Source organism: Pituophis catenifer, unplaced genomic scaffold (genome assembly GCF_029215685.1).
Source record: "Pituophis catenifer annectens isolate HBS135680 unplaced genomic scaffold, rPitCat1.0.hap2 SCAF_7, whole genome shotgun sequence".
NCBI classification, from domain to species: Eukaryota; Metazoa; Chordata; class Lepidosauria; order Squamata; family Colubridae; genus Pituophis; species Pituophis catenifer.
Genome location: NW_027256887.1, coordinates 14,497,642 through 14,520,021, shown reverse-complemented (window position 1 = coordinate 14,520,021; position 22,380 = coordinate 14,497,642). Strand labels below are relative to the sequence as shown.

General features: G+C 40.2%; 1 protein-coding gene across 1 annotated transcript in view; it reads left to right on the top strand.

Moving 5' to 3' along the window:
• The window catches only part of CERK (ceramide kinase), a 39,889-nt gene that overhangs the window by 12,602 nt on the left and 4,907 nt on the right, over positions 1–22,380 (top strand). Inside the window, exons 3-12 of the mRNA XM_070947051.1 lie at positions 473–595; positions 1,413–1,538; positions 3,631–3,694; positions 7,392–7,537; positions 11,048–11,122; positions 12,772–12,924; positions 13,772–13,877; positions 14,709–14,779; positions 17,865–18,073; positions 21,682–21,890. Of these exons, the coding sequence (XP_070803152.1) occupies positions 473–595; positions 1,413–1,538; positions 3,631–3,694; positions 7,392–7,537; positions 11,048–11,122; positions 12,772–12,924; positions 13,772–13,877; positions 14,709–14,779; positions 17,865–18,073; positions 21,682–21,890 (1,282 nt within the window). The remainder of the gene's footprint in view (positions 1–472; positions 596–1,412; positions 1,539–3,630; positions 3,695–7,391; positions 7,538–11,047; positions 11,123–12,771; positions 12,925–13,771; positions 13,878–14,708; positions 14,780–17,864; positions 18,074–21,681; positions 21,891–22,380) is intronic.

Genomic DNA, 22,380 nt, shown 5'->3' with positions numbered 1-22,380 from the left:
AAAGTTTGAAAAAAAAAAATAATTTAGACTTAAATCAAATTTCACAGCTCTCTCACGGCTTTGTTCAGCACTACACCTTTTTGGTGCATCTTGCTAGCCATTCAGTTCAATGGGAATTGGGACAACAGGGAGCAGAAAAGGAGCAGAATTCTTTGTCTTTTGCTCTAAAATGGGCAAATATTTTATACCAGTGCAAATAAATTTGGTCTAGCTAAAATTTCCTGACTTGGAAAAGACACTATCTCAAAGATTGGCTAGGATTCATCTGATGATGAATTCCTTGCCCACCTGCCCAGATTGGCAGCCTTTTCTTTTTCTCGGGACCTGGAGCCTTAAACAACTATTGGACTGTGAATTTCTTTCAAAATTCTCAGGTATTGTGTAAATGCTACATGTTGTTATATTTGGAGAGCAACGTTGCTTGTACATAACTGTAATTTTCTTTTTATTTGTGTATGTATATCTTTTGCAGTGTATTACATAAAGAGGGCACGGCATCACCGCTGGCGGTGCAGCGAAGTGACTTTCTGGTGCATTGATGAACATCTGTGTAATCAATGGATATGTACACTGAGGGAACTACTTGATTTACAGAGTATGTTGCAGATGAAGAATGCCTTTCCTTTGTGGTTGTTGTTTTCCTCAGGGCCTAACCAATTTCTGAGAAGGGGAGAAAAATGAAGCCTGTAATGATGGGAGCTTTTAGCAATAGCACTTAGACTTATATACCGCTTCACAGTGCTTTACAGCCCTCTCTAAGCGGTTTACAGAATCAGCATATTGTCCCCAACAATCTGGGTCCTCATTTTACTGACCTCGGAAGGATGGAAGGCTGAGCCAACCTTGAGCCAGTGAGACTTGAACTGCCGAACTGCTGGCAGTCGGCAGACAGCAGAATTAGCCTGCAATGCTGCATTCTAACCCCTGCGCAACCGCGGCTCACACTGTTATTACCTACATTTTCAATAAGATGAGAAATTGCACAAGTGCAAGCAGATCTTTATATTTCAAGCAGTAGAGCCTCCTTGTCTTTACACTAGCTAAGGTGTATTTAGTTGGAATATATGAAGACACTCCAATCAATTCTCCAGCTATTGACATCATGGAGAATGCAATTCTTAACAAGGTTTTATCTATTTTCTAGGCAGACTAATGAGCTTAAATAACATTTGAATGCTGGAAGAAATGGCTTTAGAATGAGAAAACTTCAATAATGGAACTCAATTATTGGCCAGCTCTCCCTCTGGAAATCTTTCACTAATGACTGGGAAATCCTGAGTTAAAATGGACTTCACTTTAGATTCCCTTTCCTGAGCAGAAAGAGAGATTTGCGGATTTGTCGTTCAGCAGCTTTTAGAGTAGCTAAAGGGCAAATAATCTCATGGCACACTTTCTCTCCTTCACGTTGGCAGCCTCCAGACCAAAGCGCTTGCTTGTATATATTAATCCACACAGTGGAAAATCACAAGGAGAAAAAATATACGAACAAAAAGTGGCTCCATTGTTTAGTCTGGCTTCCATCTCTACTGATGTTATAGGTGAGTTATTCATTTGAATTTACTGATTCCTCTGCCTTGAATTACAGCATTATAGTTTCCTCATACAGCAGATTTCTCCCAATTCAGTGCCTGCCAGAAACATTGAAGAAATTGAGAAGTTGTAGTCGTAATGTACTTATATTACACCAAGTTTGAGAAAGTTACTTTTAGAAATAGTCTGGCAAGTGGTTTCTGGGGTTATTGAAATTCCAAGATGCTTGTTAACATAAAGAGGTCTTTCAATTTTTCATCTTGAACTTGAAGAACACATGCAGATCTTGACACAATTAAGCCAATTGATTGACTGCCTTGTTTAATTATACTCAACTGTGGCCCATAATTTTGGACTTTTTGAGATGTTTGCCACAGCCCCCATTTCTTCTGCTGATTCAGCTGCCTCTTATCTGACTAGTCTGAGGTTCTTCTTCCTATCTCCCACATACCATTACAGAATTCCAATCAAAGTTGTGTCACTAATCTGGAGACTCCTGTGCCAACGTATTGCTAAATACATCCCATCATCTAGGACCTTGATGGCGAACCTATGGCACGTGTGCTGCAGGTGGCACGCAGCGCCCTCTCTGTGGACACGCGAGCCATCGCCCCAGTTCAGTTCCACTGCGCATACATGCATGCGCGCCTCCCACCAGCCAGCTGGTCATCGGGTCTGCTGTGCATGTGCGTTCGGGTGGCCGCACATGTATGCATGGGAGGCGTGCACGGAGGCTGCGCACGCATTACATTTTGGGCACTCAGTCCAGAAAGGGTTAGCCATCACTGATCTAGGAGGTACATTTGGTGTCCTGATACACATTCACGTTGCAAGATACAGTGGACCATTTTGAGAAGCAATATTGCTAAGTAGAAATTTAGCATCTTCCTCTCTTGCTGAGCCACTTTTCATTAAACCCCAATGATTATTATATTGCTGAGAAATGCTTCTAAATGATTAAGCAAAAGCATCTGCCGGAACGCTAAGTACCTCCCACAAATTATCTATCTATGTAAAAAATAGCTATTTTTTTCTGAGTGCCTGCTTGTTTAAGATTCTGCTCATTACCAGCTAAGCTGCATTTTCATTCCAGAGGTTTTGCTTTACTCTTTTAAAGAACTTGATTGCCACTTAGTTGTTGACTTTTTCAGTGCTTTCTTTTGCACAACTGCTTAATACTAGCTTTGTTATATTACTGTAATGGCTCGTTTTCTGCCTCTGAAACAATGGATTTGCCTCAAGAAATTACAATTGCTAAATTGACTACTATAATGAAGATTCTTCTGTACATCTCACTTATTTAACAGATCAGTGTTGTGTCAACATGGTTTACACAGGCATTGTGTAGTATTTGCTGGTGGAGGTGTTTTCACTCCATTATTTTGTTTGATAAATTTATATCTCTTCATATATTTCTTCATATTACCTACACAAAAACAACTCTAGGAAGTAAGTTGAACTGAGGAAATGTAATTAGTATTAGTCAAATTGTGAATTTCCAGGGCTGTGGATAGATTTGAGCCCCATTCTGGTCCCAAATATTCACTTCTAAAACAGATTTGACTGGCCACAGAGATAAATAAACTATTATTTATCCAAGGTCATATATTTGAATGGGCCGTTACCTAAATCTATGAACTAAATAAAATAAAATTTACTGGGTGTCTCCATCCATTTTGGTGGATAAAACTCCAGTTTTGAGAGATGTCATGAATATCTCACCCCCTTCAGAAACGAACTGGCATTGGGGACATAGGCATTTAGAAAAGGGGAAAGTGGTAATGCTAAAAGAAACGTTGCCAAAGAAGATAAATATGCACCCTCACAAATTTTATTTTTGAATTACAAGAATCTTTTAGAAAATACAAAGTCAAATGAAGCAAGGGCTTCAGCCATAAAAATAACAGACAGAAGTGCATTTTCCATTAGCTGGGGAAAAAAAATGAACCTCAACCAAAACCGTTCTAAGTGATCATCGATATTAGTTACGTATTTTCAAATATACTTTCAGAAATTGTTTCATGAGTGTAGCTGATTTGATCCATATCTTTGTAAAAATAAGTCTTAAACTACCGGTCCATTTTTTTTTTCCTCATGTAGTCACCGAACATGCCAATCATGCTAAGGATAACTTACTTGAAATTCATCTGGAGAAATACGATGGGTAAGTTCTTTTTTTTTCTCACATTTTTTCCCCTTTGGCTTTGAAGAATCGTACAGATGGTCTATTTGCTATTTGTTATCAAGGGATGGATGATCTGGGAGCTTCTGGATGGGGGGAAGGGTGTGTGTGTGTGTCAAAAACAAGTAAAGATTGTGGCTACAACCATATGATTGATGCCTCATCCTTTTTTTTAACATGTAAGGCTTTGACCATAGAGTTATGATTTCCTTTTTGACTTCTTTGATACACACACACATAATCCGATGCTCCCAGATGAACCGTTTTGTAAGTCATTTCTTGTTTTCGATTTTCAGACTGCTTTTCTTGGGCGTCTCTTGTTTCTGAATTTATCTGTTTTTCCAAGCTTATGTTAGCCTACTTTCTCTGTCTGCATTCATAAACATAAATCAAAAGAATTGGCTTCGCTTTATCCGTTCAATGTAACACTACATTTCATGCTCTATGAATGGAGCTGAGTTTCTAGTCTGCTGAAAGCTGTGGGGCATGTAAGTGGGGTTTACATGTGTCCAGTCAGTGTCTTCAAAGGGTACAGGGGAGCCCAGCACCTTTCCGGTTTGTTAAAATACTGTAAAGGCAAAAACTCTTGTCAGGCAGAGTCATGCAAATTAAATAAAAATCAGTGTTAGTAAAGTTAAGGACATGTTGACAAAGAAGGAGGCCAATGCACCACCCCAAGTGGCTGGCAATTGGTCAGTTTATAGATTTAATTTTATTATAGTTTGTCACACAGCCAGATGTTTCAGACTGGATTTAGTATTTTTAACCCCTACGAGTTCTTCTCAAGGACCTGGGATAGGCAGATGTGGATGTTTGATGGTATTAAAGGTATTGCCGCGGGATATAAGCTTTTCCAAGTAGAGCTGCCACATTTCCAACTGGGAAATGTATGTTTATATTTTTTACAGAGGTGACAAGCACCTCCCAGTAGATGTTAAGGCAGGAAAAAAAAATGTAGCGCTGATAGAAAAGCTGGATTTTCTTCCAGCTAAACACGACCTGCATAGCATTCTATCTCTTGTTGCAATATGCTAGGGCAAATTACAAAACTGTGGGAGACCTAAGCAGTCTGCAATGAAATCATACATTAGTTTTGGTTTGAAGGAGAGCAGTCTGTGCTAACTTCATACAGTTTCGGCTCAATCTGTCAGCATAGCATTCCTTTAGCAGTTTTGCAAATGACAACTGCTCCACTGTTGTTGTTTTTAATTATGAAAATGTTCTTTGCCTGCCAAACCTACATCCCTATCATTATTATTTTTTTAAAAAAGGTTTGAAATCATTTTATGCTGAAATAGTTTTGACTTCCATTTACCTCTAACAAGGTCAAGGCTTTGTCCCAATTGGATTAAAACAGCAGAGCCCATGTGTTGCTTTCACAGACAAATACAGAACAAATTCCATAATGAATCACCTTAAGTCATTAAATAGGCTAACAGGATTTGCTTGTAAAGAAAAAAACAAAAAGACATATATATATATATATATATATATATATATATATATGTATGTATGTATGTATGTATGTATGTATGTATGTATGTATGTATGTATGTATGTATATATATATCCACCCTTCTCCGGAGACTCAGGGCGGCTTACAATGTGTTAAGCAATAGCCTTCATAATTTTGTATATTTGTACAAAGTCATCTTATTGCCCCCACAAACTGGGTCCTCAATTTACCTACCTTAGAAAGGATGGAAGGCTGAGTCAACCTTGAGCCTGGCAAGATTCAAACTTACTAATTGCAGACAGCTGGAGTTAAATTACAATGCATTAGTCTGCTGAGCTATCCAGGCTCCTAATATTTAATAATAATATAATAATAAATAATAATATTTACTCCTATGCAAGCCACCTCTGAATGAATAGGAGAGCTCTTCTCATTTATTCCAGCGCATTTTGCATAGCCAAGCATCAACCAAGATTGTACTGTGTTTAAAAACCAAGTTCCCGCTCTTTACTTCATTTGTTCACCTGAGTAAAAGATGACTCAGGAAAGCAAATGCTGTTTCCCATAGATTCATGGCACAGCTCCACTTTTCAATGAAGCTCACTGACAAAATGTGTTTTGCTTTCCATGGAGCAACATTATTCCCATGTGTCCCAAATTAAGGGATATACCCAATGCTAGCAAATCACTAGAAACAGGTGTTTTGTTTTTTTTAATTACCACTAAAGTGAGAGTCATTAAGGAGCAGTAGCATGAGGAGAAAGCCTGATAGATCTTGGGAATATAGAAGAGAGAGCAAGATACAGTAGTGGCCAAAATTGTGGAAACCTTTTGGGGAAAGGTTTCCCCAAAAGGGTGAGGTGGCACAGTGGTTAGAGTGCTGTACTGCAGCTACTTCAGCTGACTGCTAGATCAGCAGATCAAATCTCACTGGCTCAAGGTTGACTCAGCCTTCCATTCTTCCGAGATGGGTAAAATGAGGACCCAGATTGTTGGGGGCAATATGCTATTTAGTATACTGTCGATTGTTGTAAGCCGCCCAGAGTCCTCGGAGAGTGGGTGGCATAGAAATATGATTAATAAAATAAATAATAATAAATAAATAAGTGTATTTTCTAAAACTAGCTAATAACATCACTTTTATCACCATGTCAGTTAATAGTTGGGTAACCTTTAGCATGAATTACAGCCTTACAATGTCTTTCCATGGAGTGAACCAAGTCTTTTAGTTCTGCAGCTGTTATAATGTGAAACCAAGATTGAATAATGGCTTCTATTAACTGGGTTTTATTGCTGGGTCGCTTCTGACTAACAAGTTTCTTTAGTCGGCTCCATAGATTTTCAATTGGGTTAAGGTCTGGGCTATTCCCAGGCCATTTCAGCAGTGGAACAGGATTATCTTGAAACTCCCCCAAAAAGTGATGTTATTAGCCATCAAACCTCAAAAATACACTTTTCCCAAAAGGTTTCCACAATTTTGGCCATATCCAGTTGCGGTAGTAATTGACATACGATCCAGTCATGGGAAAATTGGGGTCTAGCCACAATATCCAATCATAAAAGGCACAAAGTATCAGATATGTGGAAAAGATCTGCCCAATGAGCAGAACTTCCATATTGCCCATGGGAATAGACAGTTGATATTCTTTCCCATCTGCACGTACATCTTGAGTAGTTTTTGCTATTGGAGGTGAACCATCAAATTGGAGAGAAGAGAAATAGTGATTATTAGTGATTATGAAAGATAAGTATTTATGAATGATAAGAATGTGGATGAAATTTACCATTGATAGAACGATACCCCTTTTCCATAGTGAGATGTTAACGCAGGAGAAATTACTACTTTTAAATATCCAAAATTATAATAAAAATGAACCTGTCACAGCCCAATTAAGTAAATTATTTTAAATGTGCATTAAATACCCTGTTTCCCCCAAAATAAGACATCCCCTGATAATAAGCCCAATTGGGCTTTTGCGCGCATGGCAATAAAGCCAAGCGCTTATTTCAGGGTTCAAAAAAATATAAGACGGGGTCGTATTTTCCAGGAAACACGGTACTTGTTTTAAGTAATAATAAGCATTTCTCCATTGGGGGGGGGGGGAGACTAAATAGTGAAGCATAAAGATAACTTTTAATAAAATTGTATTTTCACATTGGGTCCTTTGACACATTTATGTATTGAATGTCAGTGTGAGTTTTAATTTGTGTGTTTTCCGGCAGTGTTGTTTGTGTTGGTGGGGACGGAATGTTCAGTGAAGTGATACATGGTCTAATTGGAAGATCTCAGAAGGATTCGGGCATAGATCAAAATAATCCCAAAGCACAATTAGTCCAATGCTGTCTCAGGATTGGCATAATTCCTGCTGGTAAGAACTGCAACATGGTGAACGTCTACCGTACATTGTTATCATGTATTTACCACCTTGGACCAAAATGAAAAAGTAATATTACGTACGTGGGACAGCATAATGGTTAGCTAGTAGGAGCCTCAACAGATACTGGATCTTGCCTAGAACTATAGGCTTAGCTTAGATTGCCTAATATTTATTGAAACCTATTCACATATGCATTTGTTGAAGGTACAATTGGGAAATGGAAAGGAATGGGAAGGCAATGTTCTCCTCGGCTTCTATAACTTCAGTCCAGGTTTATGGACTGGATGAATCCGATGAGAAACAGAATAGAGCCCAGGACCTGCATCTTTTTCTAGAGATTCAGTCTATGTATATGAGTGTGTAAAGAGTTGTAAATTTTGTGTCCTAATCAGTTTTCAAAGGATGTGTTCTGACCTAGGTTTCCCGAGACAGTAAAAAGCACACAATTAGTCCCAAAAACCCTCTTTTTATTTCAACGGCTGTGAATTCTGTTCATTCTCATTCTGTTCATTCACAGATGAGTCACAAATAGTTTATGTAAAGAGTCCGACAGAAGTCTGCCACAGTCCTTTGGGATAAGGCTGATAAGAACCCACCTTTATCTCCCTTGACATGCTGCCAAAGACCTAATTGGCAATTAGCTTTGCAAGGCCACACGGAGCACAGAGTCAAAACGGAGCTGCAGAATTTAAACCAACCAGAACGAACAACAATTGTTTCCTGCAAAGGCTCATGTGCCTTTGCTCCTCCTTTATGTCTTACGGGAGGGGCCAATCATCTCCAAGCCCTACTCCCGAGTCGTCCCTTTTGTTTTAACTGTTCTTGCCTTCTGGCAGCTCTGCGCATGCGCAAACTGGGAACAGGCTCCCCCTGTTCTTCTGCCTCACTGATATCCGACTCTGGAGGCTCCGGAGTCCGCACATAACTCCCAGATGGTCCTGGCCATCTCTGCCTCTGACGCAGAGCCCTCATCCAAGCCTTCCCCAGACTCCAGGACTGGCCCATGTTCCTCCCCAGCCTCCTCACTGTCTGATTCTGCTGCCAGATCCGCAGGCCGCCGGCCAACCACAACAGGATGTCAAGGATAGGACCTCATCAAACCTTCATAGAACCCAGGAGACATGCTCATTCCCTTGTTTTGGAGGTGCCACTTGAAATCCAGAAGGGGCATCTCAGAGTGCAGACAAAATTCTCTCATTCTAAAATCCTGAAAAGTCCATTCTGTGTCACAGTTCTCATTTATGTGAAAGATCTTAAATAGGATCCGAACAGAATATGGATTTATGAAATGTGGAGAGCACCAGACTGGGGAAGACCAATTTAGGGGAATGGGTTTTATTTTAATGTAAAAGCTCCTTGTTTTGTGTTTTGTAAATATTAATTATTATCATATGATTTATGATTTGTCAGCATCCTTAATACTCCTTTCATGGAATTATCCATTTTTTACAACGAATTTTAGGCTCTAACTCACATGACTGTTGATAGTATATCCAAACTATGCTAATTAGCAGTTCAGCATAAAAAGGCTAAGAAAGAAAAGCACACAGTATAAAACATGGTTTCGTTATAAATCGGCATTCTAAGCTTTTGCTTTAGTTACATTCAATTTATAGAGCTAAAAACATTGTTAATATATAATTGAAAGAAGTATGCTTATCGTTTGGCTAACTTGAGTTTTTACTGTTCATTCCTCCAATGCAAACCATTGGCAGCTCAATATGAGAGATTTATCATACACTTTATAAACGTATATTTATTTAGTCAGCAATCATATTCCTATTTGCCTATATCCTAAACCTCTTTGCATAGGGGGCACAGAATTGCTCAGTTACTCATAGATGGGGTCAACAGGAAATTCCTAGGGCAACTCACAACAAAATTAAACTTACGATAAAAACAAATTAAAAGACTACAATATAGAGAAAAATCAGCAGGAAGAAATACATTCCCACCACAATTTAAAACTATTTAAGGAGGATTAAAAAGCTTAGAAACGCTGATCCTTTAGCATAAATTCTAGCTGCGTATTCTTTCATAGTTAGAGCATTCCCAATTTTCCATTGCCATCTGCTATATTGCAGACCGTGTTATGAAGACTTGTCATTATTGTGTGTGAAGGCACAGGTGAAGAAAAAAACTTTAAATTTTGAAGAACTTTAAATCTTGAAAAGAGCATTTGCGTGGAAGGGGAAAGCAAACCAGGCTTAATGCTAGGGCAGTCTTATCTGGACTGCAAAAATCCTTACTCATCCTTGCCAAAATGAGACAGAGTCTTTTGCATCATTGGTGACAATTAGCCATTGGCTGATTTTTTTTGCAGCCAAATATGGTATGCCATCCCAGCACTGTCTTGGATTAGTGGCCGTTTCTACATCCTTTTCAAGAGAGTTTGTTTCCTAATCTCTGGCTGCTCTTATTTTACAATTGAGCACTAGATATCAATGTGATTTCAAGAATATGCTTTTCTAAAGGATTGGAAGAAAGACACTTTTTCCAGAAAATTGATTTCCCCTGCTCTTTATTTTCTGCCTGAAAATAAACCTCTGTTGCTTAGAGACCATTGCAAATTAAAGTTTCTGTTAAAAGGAGGTCAGGGCTCAAATCAGCAGTCCATACAATTAAACCTGTGCTTTCTGGTGGGCTGACAGCCTGTGCTGTGGATGTGTTCCACTGGAATCAGTTTAACTTCTGCCTTGATGCCAATTCTCTTGCAAAGGATCTATTGGCAGTCAGTGCTGTGTAAAAAGTAACCAAAAGTATAGTTGGCTCAGTTTAACTATGCTTGGTCTATCTTTTTACTTCTTTTTTTTTAAACACTTTCATTATTTATATTTTTATTTGTCTATTTGACAAATTTAAATTTTTGTCAAATTTGTACACATTAAGTATAGTTATTTTATTCCAGTCTTGGCAAAAAGATACTAGTTTGTTAGCCTTCCCAGTTTAACCAGACAGGAAACACAACCAGATAGCAGTAGCACTTAAGACTTATATACCGCTTTACAGTGTTTTACAGCCCTCTCTAAGTGGTTTACAGAGTCAGCATATCGCCCCCAACAATCTGGGTCCTCATTTTACTGACCTCAGAAGGATGGAAGGCTGAGTCAACCTTGAGCCGGTGAGATCTGAACTGCCAGACTGCAGCTAGCAGTCAGCTGAAGTAGCCTCAGCTCTGCACTCTTCATTGTAAAACTACGTTAACAGAATCTGGAAGTACAAATCTCCCACCATCTCCTTAATATCCTGAGAAGTTGGCTGGGTCCCTTCTGAGCCCTTTTCTCTGCTCATTATGCAGCTGAGGACTACTATGCCCTCTCTTAGATGACCACTCCCTTCGTAGCATTTCTTGTGCCATCTCACAAGGTCTCTAGCAGCATAATATGATAGTTCCCAGGAAGCCACACAACTGACCAAACTGAAATCCGCGGCTCTATTTGGTAACTTAATCCTCATAATGTTTTTGAATTGCAAACAATGTAAAGATCGCTTGCTTTCCAGGTTCGACCGATTGCATATGCTATGCAACAGTTGGCATCAATGATCCAGTAACATCTGCATTACATATCATTGTGGGTAAGTATTAGTTTGTTTTCAGGCTCATTGACACAATTTTAAACACCCTAGGAAGTTTTACAGCATCGTTACTACTTTTGGCAAACAAAAAAAAATCAAATGCAGAACCAGAATATAGTTGCTGACCATTAAGATGTCACTAACGCCAGCTGAGGATTTTGCAGAAGCCTTGCTATTCCGCTAAAATTTATGATACAGTGTGGCACAGAAGAAATGGCACTTGGATATGATCATGAAAACATTCTGCTGGCAGAAAGTTACAATGAGAAACCACTTCACTTTATCACTCAAAAGCGCAGCTGATAGACATCACGATGTTAATATCATCTGTTCTATGGAAGCATCAGTGTTATGCATAGCTCATTGAGGTTATTTTTTTACCCTTGAATGAGAGCAACTTCTAGCTGATTGATAGTTGTACACAACTATCACTACTTCACAATCACTATTCCAGGGATCCTGGTTTGCCAGGATATATTTTCAGACTATGTGTATTTTCCTCCTTCATTCCATGTTAGTCATAAGTAGGACAGAAGGGTCATTATCCTAGTACAGGAGCATCGTAATGCTCCTCTTTACAACTAGAATGTAGAATAACAGGATTGGAAGGAACCTTAGAGGTCTTCTAGTGGAGAGAGAGAGAGGGAGGGAGAGGGAGGGAGGGAGGGAGGGAGAGTTCAAGCAGGAGACCCTATACCCTTCCAGACAAATGGTTGTCCAATCTCTTCTTGAAAACCTCAGTAATGGAATACACATAACTTCTGGAAGCAAGCCATTCCATTGATTAATTCTCACTGTCATGAAATTTCTCCTTCATTTGAGCTTAGATCTGTCTTTGATAATTTTCCATCCATTACTTCTTGTCCTACTCTTGGGTGCTTTGGAGAAGAAGTCGACCCCACTTCTCTGTGTCAGCCCCTCAAGTACTGGAAGACTATGTCACTCCTAGTTCTTTTCTTGGCTAGACTAGACATGCATACCTAGTTCCCGCAACTGTTCATCATATGGTTTAGCCACCATACCCCTTATCATCTTCGTTACTCCTCTCTGCACACTTTCTAGAGTCTCAGCCCCTTTTTTGTATCATGGTGATCAGAATTCCAAGTGTGTAATATAAAGCAGTGTAATTATTTCACATCGCCTTGAAACTGTCCCTTTGTTGATGCAGCCTAGGATTACATTGGCTTTTTTGGCAGCTACAACACACTGCTGACTCATACTTAAGTGGCTGTCCAATAAGAGACCCAGATCCCTCTCCCAGGCACTACTGTTGACCCAGATACCACCTCTTTTATACCTGTGCATTTGGTTTTTCTTCAATGAGTGAAACTACAATGGGTAAATGAGTAAAACTAGAATGAATTGCTTTGCTTATAGCATCACAAGCACAGACACTCAGCTTTCTAACTAAGTAATTATTAACACGTTTTCAGTATTTGAATTAGAGATCTTCCATCTTAACTATTATATCAGGTACTGCAGAACCTTTTATAGACAAAAGAATGGGGATTTTTTTTTTTGCCGTCTCATTTTTAAAAAGTAAGACAATTTTTAATATTTTACAATGTTTTATATATGAATATATTTTATACGTTTCGATATAAGACAGTTTTACAGTGACTGAGTAACGAAATACCTCTTGTTAATAGGAGATAATCAACCTCTGGATGTTTGTTCAGTACATCGCAATAATACATTTCTGAAATACTGTGTATCGCTACTGGGATATGGTTTTTATGGAGATGTATTAAAAGACAGTGAACAGAAACGCTGGATGGGCCCTGCCAGATATGACTTCTCAGGTAACATCTGGTATATCTTCTGCAGCCATCCTTTATGTCAAGTAGCCAACAGATTTACCCTTCCCTGCCATTTTTAAAAATCTCTTCTATTTTCTTCTATAAGAAAAAAAAAGTGATAGGCATGGCTCTAGAGCAGGGGTGTCAAACTCGATTTCATTGAGGGCTGCATCAGGGCTGTGTTTGGGGCCCGGGGGGGGGGGGCATGGCCAGGGTGGGGGTAGCTCATGGGTGAAATCCAGCAGGTTCTGACAGGTTCTGGAGAACCAGCAAATACAACCTCTGGCTGGTCCCAGAGTGGGGTGGGAATGGAAATTTTACAATATCCTTCCCCTGCCATGTCCACCAAGCCACACCACGCCCACCAAGCCACGCCCACAGAACCAGTAGTAAAAAAATTTGGATTTCACCCTTGGCATGGCCATCTCAACATCACTTGTCAAGGCTCCATTTTCGGCCGCAACGGCCTCTTCCAGCCCTCCCGAGCTCCGTTTTCACTTGCAGAGACACTGCGGGCCAGTCCTTTGCTGTTTCCAGGGTGGCCTTGAGTTTGACACCCCTGCTCTAGAGAATGACTCCCCGGAAAAGCATCCAGTGTTAGTACAGAAATGGGAATTTAAACGCCAAATAGTGGCCTTTATGTAAAGAGAACCTGTAGACAATGCCAAGAGGTTGCATATAAAAAGTGCTTATTTGGTACACACAGAGAGCAAGTTGTAAGAAACATCCACAGAATAATGACCAGATATAAAATAATCATTCTCTTCCAGCTCTATGGGAGAATAGGTAGAAAAAAAAGCAAAAATTAATGATTTCTTCCATTATTATTATTTCTTTGTCCACTTCCAAGGTTTCAAGACTTTCCTCTCTCATCATTACTATGAGGGGACAGTATCTCTCTTGCCAGCAGCACACTCCATGGGTTCTCCAAGAGATAAGAAACCCTGCAGAACTGGGTAGGCTAAATCACTCAATTCACCTCGAATGCCTGTTGAATAGAAAGACCAGAATACATTTGCTAATTTGGCTAAATTTTAAGAATGTAAACAAAAAGGAAGTTGAGTTAATCATGCTGAGAAGTCATAAAGACGATTCTAAATCATCAGGCATGAACTTTTCTGCTTATCTAAATTACGTTTGAAATGCTACTAATGACAGTATCATGCAGATAAACAAATGGTGTTAAATCCATTTGGTCTGCAGAGAAGTCATTTGTGTGTGTGTGCGCGCTATTAAAACTCTCATGCTTGTTGGTGTGTATCCATTAACTGGGCAAAACAGATGCATCTTAGAGCAAAATGTTTTGAACCACATTACCTCAGGTGGAGTAACTTACGGAGTGCATTCTATAAGTCCATAACTCCATGACTCCTGTGGAATTGAAATTTGGAAAATTTTATAAAACATTTTATAACATAAAAATTGTCATAAAACATTTTATAACCTAATGCAAAACCTAGCCTCTGACTCCTAATTGACTGTGGTATACAGTTCAACATGGGCTATTTTTAAGAACGATGCTCCTCTGAATATCTCCCTGAATTTTTAACAGCTTTTCCAATGAAGGCAGTGCAGTAGAAACTCTGGAGTTTCTGAGGAAACTCCAGAGTTACTTCCTCTGTTGGAGGTACTGAGGAAATAGCTCTGAAACAAAGACTCAGTGAGTCACGGGATGTCCTGTTGATTAATCAAATTACATTAAAATTTTAAATTAATTAAAACTTAAATTAATTTTTCAATAACTAAGTTATATTGTCAACACTGAAGTTGTTACCTTTGTTCTTTAGGTGCCGGATTTGCAAGCAAAGTAAACTGCAGCTGGAGAAAGATCAGAAGAAGACGGAAAAGGAGATTAAAAGTAACTTTATAGTTTGTGGAACCTTGTTTGTTAATGGTTAGATTGGCTCAGTTAGTTTCTAATATCTCTTTTATTTGGATGACGAGTATAAAGACAGATTTCAAATCAGAACAAAGATTGGATTTAACTGCTGTAGAAGCCCAAGGAAAATTCAGAGAGGTTTAAAATGAGACAGGCTTCTTTCATATTTATCCTGTTTATACTTATTCATTATCATTCAGTACAAATGCTGATTTATGGCAGACTCTGCAGTTGGTACAGTTTATGAAAGTATATTCAATTACCGCATTTGGAGTTAAAGTAAGGCTGAAATTTGTTTGTATTTTTCTTGGTGTAAAAGCCACTTTGTATTCTACTTCTTCAGTGTCCAACTTTTGCTTCCTTAGACTGTCACAGAGAAAACCATTGCTTGCACTATTCTGATCTTTGTAAATGTAGACACATCACTGCATCGGAATAGCTCTTCTGAGGCCTTCATGGCTATTCTACCAAATACTAGCCCTATGATGGCAAATCTATGGCACACGTGTCAGAGGTGGCACCCAGCGCCTTCTCTGATGGCACGCGAACTTTCACCCCAGGTCTGCTCCGCTGCACATACTTGCGCGCCTCCCACCAGCCAGCTGGTCTTCGGGTCTCTGCCGTGCATGCATGGGGGGCGGGGCGCATGCGTGGGACGCGCCTACATGCAGGGGGCGGGGCACATGTGGGAGGCCATGCACACATGTGCAGGGGGCGTTTGCAGGGGCCCTATGCACATGCATGGGGTACGGGGTGCATGCTCATGCATAGAACGGGGGCACATGCAGCGGCCCACACATGCATGCACGGGGGTGGGGCGTATGCACTAGGCCCACGCATGCATTGCATTTTGGGGGTTCGGGGGTGTGCATGCGCATTCACACTTTGGGCACTCGGTCCGGAAAAAGTTAGCCATCACTATACTAGCCTATGGTGTATTTTTTGACTGCTCGTTCATTTAGTGTTGATATTATCAAGTAGATTTTCAGTTTTCAGCTGGGTTCTCAGTCTTATTTATTTATTATTTATAAGTCGCATTTTTATGCCGCCCAATTCCCAAGGGACTCTGGGCGGTGTTTCTTCAAGAAACACCATGATTATGCTTTGCTCCATGCCATCAATGATTTCTGATTTCAGTAGCCAGACTGAGAATTCATCCTGGTTTAAATTCTAGTTCAGGTCCATGCCAACATTGAAAAAAAAATCTAATGGAAATGTTTGGGTTACTGAAAGCATAGAACATTAAACATCCCTGAACTAGGGGTAGCCTCTAGCCCTTGTAAAGCTTCAAATCTTATCTCCTCTGTACATTAGCACAATTGGTTGGGGATGATAAGAAAAACAGTCCAGCCATCTGGACTAGTAAAAGAAAAAGGCTAATGCAGGCTGCCTTGAACTCCTGGAAGACAGATTATAGATATAAAAAGCAGTAAAGAAAAAACAAATAATCCTTGATTTACAACCAGTCATTTATCAACATGGTTGAGTACTTTATGTCCTGTTAAAGCACATCCAGGCATTGTAAAATGTTGGGCTGATCTTTCTGGCCACATGACCATATTTCGGGTGTTTGCCAACATATGATCACCATTTGCAACCTTCTCTGTGGCTCCCCCCAAAAAGTCAATGAGGAAATCAGCAGGGAAGGTTGTCAGTGGAGGGGACATTGGATTTGAGGTCCATTCCCCCAGCACACCAATGTATCTCCCCTCTTTTCCATGCAGAGAGGAGAAATCCTCCACATAAGCTGGAGGAATGACCTCAAATCTGGCAAAAAACCAAAAAAAAATTCTAGCAAAAGTCAGCATTCTGAGCCTTTCAAAATGCTGGGGTTTGCTAGCGCTTTCCTCTCCAAAGTTCTGTTCTTACCGCATGCCAAGGCATTTCCCCTTCAAAATCCCTCAATGCACTTAGGAGTGGATCTTAAATCTGGTGAAACACTAGCAAACACTTATCATTCTTATGATTGTTCTCCCAGGAAGAGGGCCCAGGCCAGGGGTGGGCTTCAAAATTTTTAGCAAGGGGTTCTCTGCCCGATTGCTGGGTGGGCGTGGCCATGGTGGGTGTGGCCTAGTCAGCCTCCTGCACCACAGTGCGGGAGGCATTTTTTGCTCTCCCCGGGTTCCAGAGGCTTTCCTTGAGCCTCCGGGAGGGCAAAAACAGCCTCCGCAGGCTCTGGAGGTCCTCTGGAGGCCAGAAATGGGCCCGTTTCCAGCCATCCTGAATTTTTAGTAGGCCTGTTTTTCATCTTCCCTGAGCCTCCACGCATGCCCTGCACTTACCTGCATCCAAAACGGGCCACGTGGGGACTCCTGGGAGGGGCGGGGTGGGGTGGGCGGGGCCAGCCAGGAGTGGGATTTGGGGTTTCTCCGAACTGCACACAATCTTAGCTAGAGGTTCTCCTGAACCCCTGCGAACCCCCAGCAGTCCACCTCTGGCCCAGGCCTCCCAGATACGGTGGGAGGCCCAGGTCCTCGTTCCACCCTATCATGCTCGAGAGGTCAGAGCTGTCTCTCCAGTGCTGTGCTTAACAACCTATGTGGTCACTTAACAACTGCAACTGGGAGAGCTTGGATTGTGATTGTTGAGTGCAGTGGTCATGCCTTTGTGTCTCATTTAACAACTGCTTCCCTCAACAACCAAGATTCTGGGCCCAATTATGGTTGTAAGCAGAAGATTACCTGTATGAGGCTTAGTGATTTGTCAGTAATTTTAGAGCTTTTGAGAAGAAATCACACAAACATCCAAACTTGGATTCTAGTTAACAGGGCACGTGATTCTCTGAAGTTCTGTTTTGCCTGAAGACCTTGGATTGAATTATGCATTATATTAATGTTGCCTTTAAAAAAAAATTGCAAAAATCGCTAGATTTATTTTGAAAGAAAAGCAGTCACAAAACTCAGCTTGGTTAGAATCTCAGTTGCTCTTCCTGATACTTCTGGGAGATATAAGGTTGGGAAAATTGCCATCCATTCCTTCACCCTTTATGGAGTCAACAATGTCTTAAAACATGTCTCAAAATCCAGATGATACCAAGAACAAAATGCAAATATATCTCTTTCAGGGGATGAGGAAGGAGAATGGAAAGTTATTAGAGGGAAGTTTCTAGCCATCAATGCTGTGAACATCAGCTGTGCCTGTCCACGGAGTCCTAAAGGCCTTTCACCAGCTGCTCACCTGGCAGATGGCTCTGCAGACCTCATTCTAGTCCGTAAATGTTCCCGGTTAAACTTTTTAAGATATCTCTTAAGGCATACAAACCAGCATGATCAGGTGCGTATTTTTCTCTCTAACAGTATCATAGCTTCACAATTGGAATGGAGGCACAATCTGATGTAGATTAATGGTCTTGTGGTGAAACACAAAACAGAACAATTGCATAACGGGCAAGAAGTATGGATAAAAAGCTAGACTTTCTGGAACTTACAGGTCAGATAATGTTTCATTCCCTCATCCGCCATTAAAATGTTGTTCTCAGAGTGAGGGAGACTGATTGGTTATTTTCACTGATGCCGCTTAATTCTTACCACTCCATTGATGAAGCTATATTTTATTTATTTATATATTCAATTTTTTTTTTTTACAGCCAACCAACTCAAGCAAGTTACCTTGGGTAGCTTACAATTCTAAAATTATAAACAAAACAATTACAAATCATTGACACAATAAAAACATCCACAAAATAAATAAGTACAAACCTCAGCCGTGATGATTAATCAACTAATAGTTAAGCCAGCATATTCCAAGCACCAGCCTGACTATGTAGCTAGGTTTTTAAAGCCTTGTGAAAGGCCACCAGAATTGGGACCAGAGGTGGTATTCAGCCGGTTCGGACTGGTTCGGGCGAATCGGTAGCAGCGACTGCGGGCGGGCCTGCCCACCCGCCCCAACGTAATGCCATCCTATTTAGCCATGTTTTCAAAGCCGGGCACATGCACGGAAGGCACACGCAAGGAAAGCACATGCGTGGAAGGCTGGGCACAAGCATGGAAGGCACGCATTCGGTGAACCGGTGATAAGAATATGTGAAACCCAGCGCTGATTGGCACCGCTCGAATCTCTGAGGGAGGAATACTCCATAAGGCAGGGGCTACAGCAGAAAAGGCCTGTCTTATAGTTCCCTCTTTATAAATACATGTATATAATACATAGAGTCCAGCACCGCTTTTGACTCACACATGGTCTCCAATTCAACACTTCCCTTGCTTTTAAATAAATAAACATCTGTTATTCATTCCTTTGTAAAAACAAAAAGATCCCATTTAAGTAGGAATCAAAACATGCCCACCAAGAGTGACAGCTCAGTCTTTACCAAGAACAACATCCCTCTGATACTATTTAAAGGCAGCTCTGAGTCTGCAGGAAGTGAGTTCAGGGGTGAAATCCAGCAGGTTCTGACAGGTTCTAGAGAACCGGTAGCGGAAATTTTGAGCAGTTCGGAGAACGGGCAAATACCACCTCTGATGGGAATGGAGATTTTGCAATATCCTTCCCCCAGGAGTGGGGAGGCAATGGGGATTTTGCAGTATCCTTCCCCTGGAGTGGGGTGGGAATGGAGAATTTGCAGTATCCTTCCCCTGCCACGCCCACCAAGCCACGCCCACAGAACCAATAGTAAAAAAAAATTGGATTTCACCACTGAGTGAGTTCAATGCTTCTATGGCATCCCAAGCCCAGAAATTTAGACACGGAGAAAAGAAAACAACATCCAGACTGAGAATTAGAGAAACCTTATCTTCTCAAGATATGAAATCTTTATTCGGTTTTGGGAAAGAGTAGGTAAAGACCATGGTTTCCAAAGCCATCCTAGAACATTCTGTGGCTGGCTTCTCATTGGTTCACAATGCCGGGGCATATTGCTAGTTATTAAGAGCAAGTGCAGTAAATCTTAACAACCTCAAGCTAATAAGAGAAAAGTAGAAAAAAGCGAACCCATTCAAGGGGAAAGTAACTATCCTTATCCAGATTTGTTGTATTACAAGGAACAACTGTACGACTGTAGTTTGCATAGCAATTTATGAATTTATTCTATGTAATTTAGTGAAGAATTGATGGAGCATCAGTTGAATGATTAATAAGCTGAGATTTACAATATTAAATTGAATCTATAATAGGACAGGTTCTAGAAATAATAACCAATGATAGTAATAGTAGAAATGGCAGTAAGCTTTCATAATTGTATCTTTCTCTTTCCTTAATGTTCTCTGGATAGCATTAGACTAGTAGCCTTGGTAGTACAGTGGTCTAAGGCACCCTGTTATTAAGCTGGTTATTAAGACCAGCTGCCTGCAATTACTGCAGGTTCAAATCTCGCCAAGGCTCAAGGTTGACTCAGCCTTCCATCCTTTCTAAGGTAGGTAAATTGAGGACCCAGTTGTGGGGGCAATAAGCTGACTTTGTATAAATATACAAAAGGATGAAGGCTATTGCTGAGCACATTATAAGCCGCCCTGAGTCTCCGGAGAAGGGCGGCATATAAATCAAATTTTTTTTTAAAAAAAAAGACTGTATTTCACAGCTTTTCTTCTGGAAAACGGGGCATAATATTGTTCATAGAATTGTAGGAAGAGCAAATCTAAAGTTACCTTTATGTAACATACCCATTCAACAGGTAGTCCACAGAGTATGAACACTTCCGTTCCTTAATTCTGTTTTTAACCAGGGATGAAATGCTACCGATTTGCACCAGTTCGGGCGAACTAGTAGTAAAAAAATACCGAACCGGTATTTCCGACGATCAGCTGTGCCGCACGATTTATATTCACTAGAAAGCAGGAAAGTTTGGTGCGCGCTGTGCCTTCACGTGCGTGCAGCGTGCATTTGGAGTGCATTGCGCATGCGCACACTGTGTGTTTGGCACACAGTGTGCATGCGCGGGCAGCAAACCGGTGCCAACCCACAGAGGATTTCACCACTGTTTTTAACCCAAATTTGTATTTAAGTTGGAACAGGTTACTGTACTTGTACTTCTTCGCATCAAGGAGAAGCAACAACATTGTTTACAAGGCTTCTTGTAAAGTTTAAACTTATAACTACGTTTTATACCTTAAAACTAAGTTATGTGGAAAACAGACATCCAGCAAGGAGAACGCACTGGAATTTCATTTCTCACATCTTGAGAACCTGCTGGAATTCAATCTCTCACTTTCCCTGTAGGCAAAGTGATCCAATTCAAAATGGCGGATGGCGTGCTCCTTCTTGGAGCCAACGAAGAACGAACCACTGAAGCCACAGAGGGCATTCGGGAACTGCTGAAAACAGCCTGCGTACTGCATTAAAAGCAGATGCTCTTTTTAATGATGCTGATGAAAGCATTGCACAGCTTCAGCAGCTCATCAACTCAAAGAGAGGAGAACGCCATCTGCCATTTTGCATTTGTCACATTGTTGGTCCACCATTTAAAATACTGTTAACAGGTGAGACATCTGCTATTTTGTAACAGGGTAGCCATTTTGTATCTAGGGGTTTCTTCAAGTTATTCTTTCTTAACATGGGGACTGCCTCTACTACTTTAGAGGTATTCAAGCAGTTTAATGTAGCTCAGATGAAAATGATAGCAAATGCAAAAAATTCATCTACTTCATTTATAGAAATAGTTTTGTATGCATCATACAGTTTATTCTACAGATAAAGGTTATTAAGAAAATTGAATTTTATAGCACAGTTCTCAGAATCTAGAGTTAGATATGCTTAAACCTATTGAATGTCTGAGTACACCTAACTGTATTTTACATTATAGTGCTGAGTGTCATTTAAACAAAATTTAGTTAAGTGCTATTTAGACCAAAAAAAAAAAAAAAACCCTCAGAAGACTGACATGTCTTTTTGACAATTTCTAAGGCAACAAATGCTGTAATTTGCTTCCTACAATTTCTCTACAGTTTGATTTCAGCTTTGTAGAGGTTTATCGGATTAAAAAGTTTCGTTTTACATCAAAACATTTTGATGATGGTGACAATGATGACCAGGGTATGCGGAAAAAACACTTTGGTCAGTTCTGTAGAGACCACCCAGCTTGCTGCTGTCTCCCCCCCAGCAGTACCTGGAACTGTGATGGAGAGACCCTGGATTGTTCAACTATTGAAGTCAAGTGAGTGCCTTTCTTTTTAAAAATGAATCTACAAATATAAAGAAATTAGAGTGCAATTCGCACATTAGTCCTTTCCCTAACGGGATTTAAAAATTGACACTAAAGATAGAGATTTGTTTTTTTCTCTCTTTTTTGTTACATATGCATAGCTGTGCACTCCTAAAAAAAGGTTTTAATCCTCTCACCTAAAAAATGTCAACAGGTTTTATTAAACAGAACTTTATTAAACAGACTATTTATTGCCTCCAATAGCAGTTCCCAGGAAGGCAGAATGTTTTCCATGACTAAGGTGCAGAAATGCATGATAAAAAAGAGAATAAGATGGTTTGTTCAACCAAATGTGATTAAACAATGCCTAATTAGTTCTGTGGAATTCCTTACTACAGAATCTGGTGACCGTCACTGATGTAAATAATGTTGAAAGGAAATTAGATAAATTCACAGAATGTAAGACTAATACTGAGCTACTTAAGCTACTGATCTTAAGACT